Source organism: Camelus dromedarius, chromosome 8 (genome assembly GCF_036321535.1).
Source record: "Camelus dromedarius isolate mCamDro1 chromosome 8, mCamDro1.pat, whole genome shotgun sequence".
Taxonomy (NCBI): Eukaryota; Metazoa; Chordata; class Mammalia; order Artiodactyla; family Camelidae; genus Camelus; species Camelus dromedarius.
This window is the reverse complement of record NC_087443.1, coordinates 39,458,015-39,470,368: the sequence shown is the minus strand read 5'-3', so window position 1 is coordinate 39,470,368 and position 12,354 is coordinate 39,458,015. Positions and strand designations below refer to the sequence as shown.

At 33.6% G+C, this 12,354-nt stretch overlaps 1 protein-coding gene across 1 annotated transcript in view; it reads right to left on the bottom strand.

The window, feature by feature from the left end:
- RTKN2 (rhotekin 2) overlaps positions 1–12,354 on the bottom strand; it is a 69,117-nt gene that overhangs the window by 15,409 nt on the left and 41,354 nt on the right. The window contains exons 8-9 of the mRNA XM_031461239.2: positions 6,366–6,472; positions 5,296–5,427 (exon numbers count right to left, since the gene is read on the bottom strand). Coding sequence (XP_031317099.1) covers positions 5,296–5,427; positions 6,366–6,472 — 239 coding nt within the window. The remainder of the gene's footprint in view (positions 1–5,295; positions 5,428–6,365; positions 6,473–12,354) is intronic.

Below are 12,354 nucleotides of genomic sequence, written 5' to 3'. Positions count from 1 at the left end.
CAAAATAACACAATTATTATTTATATACCTTAGCAATTGTAAAATTTGTTTTCACATAATTTTTAAAGCAGCATTAAACAAAATTATTCTCTAAATCATGGGAGAAGAAGACAGACAACCAAAAGAAAGGAACTTTGCTTTGTATTTAATATTTAACATTACTAAGCACAAAAAGATCTTAGAGATGCAGCATTAGAAATATACTAAAAACTGAAACAAAAGCACTACTCAAAATTTTTAATTGGTGCTTACCTGCTCTACATACCAAGTTGGCATTTATCAGAGATATTGTTAATTTAGGAATACACTAATAGTAAATTTCTAAAGGAGACATACTAAGTAAGCAAAATAATTAAAACATCTACCTTATATTTAAAAACCAAATAACTTAAAACATTAAATAGATTTAAAACTATGAGTTTGTCATATATATATATTGGAGGTGGGGTGGGACAACAGACATCACACTCATGTGCCTTCTAGAGGAATAGCTCCACTCCAAGACATTTGCCAACATCAATACAGTACGAATATACAATATCAACTCCTTACTCTAAAAATTGGCCATTAAAACATTAAACATTTATCCAACCTTTTCAGGAGAGACTGTAATTCATTCCTAGTTGATAAGAAAAAGTCCACCTTTACAAAAGAATGCCAGCTAATACATATAGAAGGAAGGACAGTATAAGAAAAACATACTCTCTCCAACGTAATAACCAATTCAGGCAAGGGCAATGAGTTCACTAAAACCATTAAAGATATTCACACAGCGTCTAAGTATCACCTCAATAACCACCTGCTAAGTGTAAAAAATGAAAGCTTATCTTTATGCTGGACAGAGCTAGCGGTCACCACCTTAACCAATTCAGTAAATTTGGCATTGCCACCAGTGAGACAACCTGACATCGTGTGCCTCTGAACAGAATGTCCTCTAAAGTATTTGTCATTATCCATGAAATAGTCTCTTAAAAAAAATGCTTAAAGTGAATCTAATGAGGCCGCTAGATCTAATCTACAGTTTAGAAGAAAGTACAAAAGATGCAAAATCTTTGAATACTCCTAGATTGGAAGCAAAAGATAAAAAAGTATTTTGTGGACAATGAGGAAATTTGAATATGAACTGGATATTAGATATTAGATGGGAATTATTATTAATTTGCTTAGCTGGGATAATGGTGTTATAATTATATACATGATTATATAGATACATTTATTTAATTTTAAAGGGTCCTATTTTTAAGAGTTGCATGTTGAAGTACTGAGGGATAAATTATCAATGTTGGAGACATGTTCCAATGGATCAGCAAAAAATATATGTAAGAGACTTCACAAACTTTCAGCTATAAGATAAATAAGGTCCAAAGAGCTAATGTAAAACATGGTGACTATAGCTGGCAATACTACTATGTTTGAAATTTGCTGAGAGTAGGACTTAAATGTTCTCATAAAAAAGATAAAAAACAAAAAAAGATAATCCAATAGTGACTGTAGTAATTACTACACAGCTATATGTTATCTGTCAAAATTATGAAACTCTACCCTTAAAATTTGTAAATTTTATGCACACTATACCCCTATGAAGCTAATTAAAAATTAAATAAAATATAAAATGTTTAACTCCTCCCCCAAAAAAGGAAAATAGAGAGATAAGGCAAATATGACAAAATGTTAATGGTTGAATGTACGTGGTATACAAGTGTTCACTATGGTATTTTTTTTAACGTTTCTGTAAATGTGAATAATTTCATAAGTTGAGAAAAAATAAGTAAAAAAGTAAAAATTACTTCAATATAAGATACAATTATAGAAGATATATTTTTTTCAGAAGTAAATAAATTTCTTGACTGAGATGGTGTTTAATGTATTTAAATAACGAGACCAGTGGTATTTACTATTAAAGAGTGAAGTTTTTAGGTGAATGAAAAGGGCTCAAAGGAAACCTGAGGTAGAGGTAGGAACTACAAAGGGGAAAGTTTCTACAGAGAAAGGGCAAGAATCAGTGCTTGAATCAGCACTGGAGAAAATGATTATGGCAATACTGCAAAACTAGAGCATGGAACACTTTGTCATCAGTTTGATCATTGAGATAAGCAATCTTCCTAACCTGAACTCTTAACTCACGGTTTAATCTTAAACTTCTGTTTTGTACTTTAGACAAAAGTCATGTTCAATGTAAGAGATATTTAAGTTATCAGTCCTCATGGTCAAATACAGCCCATGTTGTCCCCAAGTTTAAGGCCAAGTCTATACAAATTACTAGATAAATCATTTTCTTGTGAATTTGGAATGCTCAATTGTGGAGCCACCACTGGGATTTCTAAGTATGCTGATTCCAGTCATCTTAATAATGGAGTTGACTGACTACAGAATCCCATTAGTGGCCAGGCCATCAGCCTTTATTACCACGAGGAAAAATGAGTCAACTGAAAAGGTCAACTTAGTCAGGCCATGTAAATACTGTTAACTACTTTTCTGGAATTAGACTCCAGAAAATACAGATGCAGTGGCTACAACAACAGAGGAGTTTTTACAACTGTTCTCTTAAATTTAAATTGCAAAGGTTCAACACATGTCTAAGTCATTGCCTACAGGAAGATTCTTGGCTTTGGGGTCAGAACCTCATTTTAGAGCTAATTTTTACTTTCAAAACTGATTCAGAGTAGATATGGAGATAGGAAAAAGTCTAATTTTGCCTTCCAAACTTAATCTAGCAATATGTTTATTGAGAAATAGAAAAATAATCCATGAATTTTTACCTTTTTAATATATTTATATTTTATATTTATTTATCACTTGTCTATTTTTTCTTTCCCATTAGGAAAAGAATGAGCCATATAATTTTACTTACTAGCTAGACAAGTTCTATCTGATCTCTGGGTATGTTTCTTCACTTGTAAAATAGAGAGAAGATACCTGCAACACAGCTCACTTCACTATTCTGCCTCCCTTAAAGGGTGGAGGTATAGTAAATTCAATACCTTGAAGATGGTTTTTAAATCAAACAAATGACTTTAAAAATATCATTTGTTTAGATTACACTTCAATTTGGTTTATGACCATATTTCATTGTACAACATGCAAGAAAAAAAATTGGTAGGATTCCATTCTTACTACCCAGCTACTAAGTGAAAATAGGTTAGACAAAATCATCTATGGAGAATTCTTGCAAAAATATTTAATCTGAATTTAATGAAACAATTAGTCAAAAGCAGATTTGGGGACTTGCCTGGAATTTTCAAAAATGTCAATGAAATGAAAGATAAAAAAAAAAAAAGGCAAGTGAAGGGCATAATTTAGATGAAAAGGAAAAAACAAGACATGGTAATCAGATGCAGTTTATGATCCTTGATGGGGTTATGGATCAAACTAAACATAAAAATTAGAAAGAACATTGTGGGGACAACTGGGGCAATTTGCTCTGTATACTAGGTAATATGATTTTATTTACCATAAATTTCTTGAGTGCGATACTATTACAGTTATGAAATAAATGTCCTCATTTTCAGGAGGAAACATGCTGAAATATTCTAGGGAAGAAATGCTGTTTGGTACTTAGTTTCAAATAGTTCTAAAATTTTTTTTAACTGTCTAGAGAGAAAGCGTATGTAGCAAAATGTTAACAATGGCTGAAAAATCTAGGTGAGGGGTATCAGGTGTTTATTATTCTATTCTTTCAACTTTTCCTTACACTTGAAATTTTCATAAGACTATAGGAAGGGAGTAAACACTGAATAAACAAAACAAAACAATAAGTTAACAAGTAATTTAAAAATTGTATCAATTTTCCAATAACAAAATTATAGTTTCATTAACCTAATTTTCTAAATGAAAATAAACTCACTATGTTGTAATACTGAAGTACGTTATTTAAGAGCAATACAAATCTTTCTAATATATAAAACTGATAAATTTAGTGGACTTAATTTACACAATAAAAGGTCTCACTGAAGGATTTCCTTAAAATAAAAAGCAATGTTGTTTCTAAAAGTAGGATAGAAACAGACCAAATGTTATTATTGTAAAGATCATGCAAGTTAACTAAGTCCTTATAGATTAACAGACCAGTATCTCCATGTTTTTCAGGATGTACAATTTTACATTTTCCCTCAAAATACCATTTAAAGACAAGCAGAACACATATATTTCAGTTAACAGATGTAATGGCTCATGTTTTACCATATACTTTAATTCAACCACTTGAAAAGCAAGCAAAGTAAAACAATTAGAAACAACTAAGTGTAGTTCATAGGCAGAAAACATGATATTCTACTCTAGAAATGACATTTTAATTCTAGAGCAGGAATGCTATAAAAAGAAGGGAAAAAAATCCTCCAATAAACACTAGACTTGGAAGATACATAAAGACAAATTTAGGACTGTAGGATAAAGAAAATAAGTCTGCCTTAGAAAGGTTTTCTTATAGCTTTTTGGGTGAAAAATTTGTAACTAAAATTTTATAATCTCCTTTGTATCAAACTAGTATATTTATGTGTATGTGTGTTTTGTGTGTGTGTGAGTGAGGTATTCTAAACAGAATATGAGGCTTACTTGTTCTGACAGAAGGTTGAACAACTGCCCATCAATCCCGCAAGAAATCAGGAAGTATACTCAGGAATTTAACCTCTTTTTGTGGGTTTATTTGAATGTTAACTAGAAAAATCATCACTGTAACATGATTTAACAATTTATGTTTTTAAAAACCCTTAATTAAATAAATTAATGACAAACAGATTCACAGACACAGAGAACAAACTTATGGTTTCCAGGGGGTAAAAGGGGTGAGAAGGGATAAATTGGGAATTCAAATTTGCACCTCTTGCGGAGTGATGGAAATGTTAGCTGTCTTGACTGTGGTCATGGTTTCACTGGTATGTACATCTATTAAAATTCACAAAATGTGAAACAAGTGTACTTTACTGCACAGGAATCACACCACAATAAAGGGGTTATAAATAAATAAATAAATAAATAAATAAATAAATAAATAAATAAATAAATTCATGACAAATTTAAATACTCTGTTATTGTGGATTTTACATTCTCTGCTTTAAAATCTATTTGCTGGTATAGATTTCCAATTACTATGTTTTCTTGGGACATATACAGTACTTCCTTTACCAGAGAAGCTCTATAACATAAAGAAAAATAAGATTAAATTATCTTTCGGAACAACCTATTTTTAGCAGTCCTTCCCTTTTTGTAAATAAGATGACCAATGGTGTGAATTATAATAGTAAAGAACAAACTTCATAAAATGCTATATCTTTATTTTCAAAATAGCATTTTATTTACCTTGTTAATGGATACTACCAAAGCTGGTTCCACTTTAGCTTCAATTTCTTCTGGAGTATAAAAACAAGAGAGTTTACCCCCTCTTAAAACACAATACAGCCTTCTCCAGCTAATCAGACCTTCTAACACTTGCTGGAAAAAAAAAAAAAACTCTCAACTTTTTATCATTATTTATCATTTTAACTCTATATTCAACAAAATACTTAAATTATCAAAGTTAAATTAGGTTTTTGAAATTTCATAATGTGATAGTTACCAATTAATTTACTACACAGTAAGTCAATATCCCAAAATCAAAAAGTAAGTTAGTATCAGAGAAGACAGGTTTGGAATTCTAAAAAGCATTAAGCAAAATGGAGGTAATGATTATCATATAACTTTTATACTCATAAAATCATAAATCAATGAAGTTTTAGAGAAGCTAGTCTATTAAAAATTAGTGCTTAAAAGCCCACAGCAGTTCATCTAGTGACTCAGGAAAATTATAAAAATAACTCAAAACTCAAAATATAACTTTCCCTTACTGTTCTCAGAACACTGGAAAATGTTGACTGCCCCATAAGAATGCAAATTCTCTTTCCTCTTAATAGCATCTTCTTAAAAAAGCTATTGATTCATTGAAGGCCATAATTAATTATTTACTGAATATAAATAACTATGGTTATAAATAAATCAGGAGTGGGTGGCAGGGAAGCAGCTTTGGAAGCCCAGAGGCCTAAACTGTGCCAAAAGCTGTCTGCCAGAAAGGCCTTTATGTGAAAGGTGTGGAGCGTCCTCATCAGGTCCCACAAGGAGTCCTCTGTCACTAATTATCCTGCTACTACTATTAAGGAAGCAGAGGAATCTGGAGAGGTAGTGCCTTAGCTATCAAAACTGCGTAAGAACCTCCCCCCCCCCCACCTTCTCACCCCCAAACCCCTGCCCCATTCTATGGCTAAGTTTGAGAAAACCCATTTGAAAGAAGACTTCATTAAAAAATACTTCTCATTATCAGAAGGCCAAACAACTGCCAGAATATTAAGATCTCAATTAGAGCTGTAATTGTTGTAGGATATTTAAAGTCCTCTAACCTGCTGATTAAGAAATCCTGCAAACACATCCTCCACCATACAAGCTGGTTGGGCAACTAATCGGCAGCACATGTTACCATATAAGGGCAGCCAGAATGATGACTCTTCTATTTAAATGAGAGAGAGAAAAATCAAGTTACAAATAGATGTTTATTTAAGGTCATTATACATTTTGATTTTTAAAATAATTTTTGTTTTGCTTTATATAAGAACATATATAAAGTTTAATCCTACTCAAATTACCATATTCAGTGACAAAATCAAATAAAAGAAAGTAGTTAGGACAGGATGATATTAAACTGATAGTTTATAGCATGCTGTCACCTGGAATAAACATGAAGTTTTAGTCTCTTGATCTCTTGTTTGATCTTAAAGTATTTAATCAATGGAGTTAGTTCAGGGCACGTAAGAAAACTCATTTAATTTAAAACACATTCTAGTAAAGTGATTTTTGTATGTCAAATTCTACTTTTTTGCTCTGATTTTCATTATAATAATTGGCAAAGCGATCCTCTGAATAAAACACTTAAGAGTACAACTTTAAGATAATAACTTAATAAACCTTTTGGTCCTTCCCTTTCTCTTACTGAACAGTTAAGTTGGAAGCCATTACGTGGAGCCCACCAAGCTGGGCATCTGTGCTGAGGCTGGGGAGGAGCAGCAGTGTGCCAGAACCGGGTGCTGGAGCCAGGCAGGATAAGGAGGGCGAATGGGAGAGCTACCAGGCACAAGGTACCGAGTCTGAATGGGCTGAGGACAGATCACATGGGGAATCTAGAACCAAAGGGGAGCTCTGCTCAGGGGTTGGCCTGGTGTGGGGGGTCAGAACCCAAGTAGGGTAAGAAGAGTGTGAACATTTGGGGGGTGGGCCAGCCATGGGAGTCAGTTTGAAAGCAGTGAAAAAGCTATCCACATTCAGTGACCCAGAACAGTGTGTCAGAGCCCAGAGAAAAGTGCATTCAAGCAAGAGGGGTACTGGATATTGGACGTCAGAGCACAGCCAGGCATGAGGAGTTAAAGCCTGAGTAAGCCGAGGAGGGCGGCCTTGTGTGGGCTCTATGAGCCTGAGCAAGGAGAAGAAAGCAGCCCTGAGAGGGAGATGGAAAAATGGTTGTTTTCAAGGAGACTGATCAAACAATAAAAAGCATTAAAGATAACAGAAGACAGGTTTCTCACTATCAGAGAAAGGAATTATGAATGTGTAGAATAAACCCTTTGGTATTGAAATACAACTAGATGTACTGATGTGAACTCATGGGTTTCAACATCCAGAGATTAAGAATTGTAAGATAAAAAATATATATATGCATGTATGTCCACTGGGAGGGCCTAGGAAGAGTGACACCTAATAGTGACAGGCTAAGAGCAAGGAATATACCTAAAGCCCAAATCATGTCTTCTAAATACTATTTCTATTAAAAAGAACCAGTCTTCCTTGAAGAAATGGCTGATTCCAGGACTGGGGCAGGGAAAGTACATGATGAGCCTGATATCTTGTTATGCTGTAAAGCAAGGAAGTAGTCAATGGATGATGAGGACAAGTAAAAAGACACAGAATCTATCTTGAATGTGCTCCCATTGGCCACAATGGAGACAATTTGAATCTTAAAATAAACAAGATATAAACAGATTATGATGCACTGAATAAAACAGTAAAACATGATGACTCTTTGTTGATATAAATAAATCAATAAACAAATTGAAAGCCTAGTAAATAATAATCTACATAGTTTCAAAGTATCCCCCTCCTACACACAAAATATGTATTAATAACAAAGGGGAAAGCAAAAGAGTAGCTTCATAGTAGAGAAGCTTGGCAGACACCACCCTAATCAAGTGATCAAAGTGAACATCATCAGTAATGCTATGAATCAAAATTATATGCCACCTGATAGAATGCAATGAGAACACAGCATCACTTTTGTTACATTTCTGCCAGAGATACATATCCTGTATCTCAGCCCAAGAAAATATCAGACAAATCTAAACTTCGAACTACTGCAAAATAACTATGATGTTTAAAAATGCCAAGGTTAAAAACACCAGGGGAAAACTGAGTAAGTGGTCCAAAGTGAAAAAACCTAAAGAAGCATGACAATTAAACGCAATGTGTTAATCTGTACTGGATCCTTTTATCATAAGGGATGTGACTGGAGCAACACTTGAATGGAGTCGGTATTAACAGTAATAACAGTAATGTATTAGTACTCATTTCCTGACTTGGATGGCTGTAGTGATGGAGTCAGATGTATTTTAGTAGGAAATATGTATTAATACACTTGGGGTAATGGAGCATTAGGTAAGCCACTTGCTCTCATACATTTTTTGGGGAAAAAAGATCTTGACATTCAACTTTTAATATTCTCTAAGTTTGCAACTGTTTAAAAAAGTTCTTTGAAAAAACATTAAGACACTCCTTTAATGTAGTGTGTAGGTAGGCATAGAACCTTCATGTTTGTATGGAAAGGAAGCATTGTATAATTTATTCTGTGTATCAGGGTATAAATTAAAACCCAACATATGGCCCTTTGTTCACAAGAGATAATACAAAAAGGATTTTTGAAGTTTTCACTGCACCCTTGTTGCTAGTGCCTGTTAAATGGCTGGTCACTGACTGTTACTATTACTGATCAAAATGTCTTAGTAAGTCTGCAAAATATTTTTGGTAAAAACACAATTATTTAATGTTCAGATACAGTGTAGCCAAGGTTTGGTACATCGGTTAAATGAAAAAGATGAGCCTAAATGAAAAGCACAAAGTAAAACAAAAAACGTTTTTTATCAACTTACCTGCTCAACATTCTACTAAACAGCACACAACAAAATGTTTGAGACTACTCAATTCTTTTTTACTATTACCTTGTTAAAGCTTCTGTCTTTTAGAAATAAAAGGTCTGACCTGAGAGAAATCAATGTATTGATACAAAACAGGCAAAGATTCGAAAATGCAGACATAAATAAATGAGCATCTCCTTTCCTAAAATAGGCAGGAAATGAAATAAAAACTCTATGAAAGTATGCATCTGAGTAAAACATCTGAAATCAACTTTATGATTTATGAATTTAAAGTTTGAAAGCAAATTTCTTTACATAGTAATCCCAGATTTATGAATGGCTTATATTCTAAATATCTGTGAGCTAGTTTTTTTTTTTTTTAAAGTTAGGATGTGTCTCCTAAAGAAACAGAATCATAAATGATACTGTTTCAGACCAGTTCATAGTTTGTTCAATCATAATGTATCTGGAACCTAAATACCAAATGTAACACTATGCTTCTCTAGTAAAATAAGTTCGGATTTCATGGCATGCCAAGAAAAATAATTCCTTCCTGATTGCAGTCCTTGAAAAGGGATATTGCATGTAAAATTCTTTGCTCTACAGACCACATACCACATGCCCTGCAATCACCTGTTACTTCTAACCCAGGTTTTTTTAAGCTCAGGACCACTGTGGACTAAAATGCAGAGTCACAGCTTCTTTCTACTTCTGACAAGAAAATATGGCGTCTATTCTAGTCACTTAACTAACCCGAGAATCAATTTCTCATTTTTAAACATACTATCTATTAAGTACTAGAGTTATGAAATCAAATAAGATAATGTGTACATCACATTTATCATTGTGTCTGGCATGTAACAGAGGCTTCTCATAATTTCAAATCCAGGGTACTCTCACTCCCCAAACCAGATCCTTTCCATTTTTCAATGCTGTCTTTCAATCCATGTGCAACACATTTAATCAAAATACTTAATTCTTCTTTTCTAACCAAGCTAGGTATTAGGACAAGATGAAATGAAACAGGAAGTGAAAGAGCAGTTTGACTTTTCATTACTGAATGATTTTATCTAATTCATCTGTAGTTTCAGATGGGGAACAAAATGGAGTTTAAAAACGACAGCAACAACAAAAACAAAACGCAGGCAAGAGAAAGAATCCAGATAACATCTCAGTTCCCAGTGAGCCAATCTTCACAGTGTGGTTTCACTGTTTTATAAGAAGTATGAAAATTGCCTGATGACAAATATAACCCTTAACATATCATTTTGGCTTTTTTCTTCAACTAGCAAGAGTAATAAAGTTGCGTTATTAATTTCAAAAATCTTGTATTTTGATTGTATAGTATTTGGTAAACACTAACATAATTTTACTTAGGAAAACTCTTAACATAGGTTTACACTAATGAATAAATCAGAGGGTTGCTTGTCTCTGTATAAAATTTTGTTTCTTTTTAATTACAAGCTTCCTTCTTTTTCAAAATAAAATTGACTTACAAGATTTTAATTTACACACACTTCTAGAAATATACCTATTATGTCAAAAGAGGCATATAGGTTTGGGTTCTTAAAATTTTTTCTGTGGAATCTACAACTTAAAATGTCAAGAGTTTGGGGGTGATATTATTTAAAGCATAGATCTTTTCATGGTCTTTAATTAGTCTTTATTGTGTTTCTCTAAGGAAGAAATAAACCACAGAGCTCCCAAACTTATTTGCTCATGAGCACTTTATTAAAGGAGACTCTAGTAATATCTTAGAGAACACTGAAGACAACTGAGGAATCACTGCTAAAATTAATGCTTTCTTTGTGAATTTTACTCCTTTCCACAACTTTTCAGATGATCTGGCTGAAAGAATGGACCTTTCATCATCAATTCCATTATTAACACACTGAGTACAGGTGCTTTATCAGTCATCATGCCTGACCAGAAAGCACAGCAGAGAGAGCACAGCCTGTCCGGGATTATATAATCCACTCGACCACTTGCTAGCTACACGACCTGGCATGTTATACTCTCTTAAATTGTATTTCACTCATCCATAAAATGTAAATGATAATAAAATGAGGAAACTGCGAAGGTCACAGAGCTAGTCAGTGGTAGAAGCAGAATATGAATCCAAGGCTGATGGCCCCATAGTCCCCACTACTAATCACGTCACTATAATGCTCCTTCATAACTACATCTCAGAGACTAAGAATAAAAACTGCTTTAACAGTGTTTGTTTATTCATTTATATTACTGTGGTAAGAACATGTGATAGGAGATTTACTCTCTTAACAGATTTTTAAGTGTACAATACAGTATTGTTAATATACTGTATAGTAGACCTCTGGAACTTATTCATCTTGCATAACTGAAACCTCATACCTATAAATTAGCAGCTCCCCCTTTTTTTCCCCCAAACCCCTGATAACTGCTATTCCATTCTCTTCTAATAGTCTATTTCAGATACCTCATATAAATGGAATCACATAGTCTTTATACTTCTGAGACTGGCTACTTCAGTTAGCAGAATGTCTCCAAGGTTCATTCAAACTGTCACATATTGCAGAATTCCTTTCTTTTTTAAGACTGAATAATATTTCATAGAACAGTGTCTGACACACAATAGGCACTCAACATATGGTATAACTGGTAATTCTAGAGAACTGACACAAACGGAATGACAACAAACTTAATTCACCAAATTTTCTGACGAAGTTGATAATGCTAATACTATTGCAGAATTCAAGTTGTGGGTGACAGAAAGCTAGAATACATTGTTCAGACCAATCTTCCCACTAAAAACTACAGAAAATGCTGAATCAAATATATTTAAAAACTTTTTCCCAGAGCAACAAAGAAGTAACAAAACTACAAGAAACTACCAGTACAAATCTGATAAACGAGAACCAGTGAGTTAAGTAAGCACAGAAGCAATGTTTGTCCTGAGAGCATTTGCCAGTCCCAGCAAATCTGAATTATGACTTAATGATCCTGCAAGAGGAGAGAAGCAGAACAGAAATCACAGTCCACGGCCTGAACAATATAAGCAGATTAATGGGAGATTCTCCTCATATTAAGGAATCACCAACAGAGTAGTGGTGAAACACAAGTAAAGTAACCTTACTGCCCGGATTCCCAGTGCCTGGAGGTGGGGATGGGAGGGGTCCAGACAAGGTCAGACATTGTCTTTGGTAAAGTGAGCCTATAGTGATAATCCCTCCAGGTG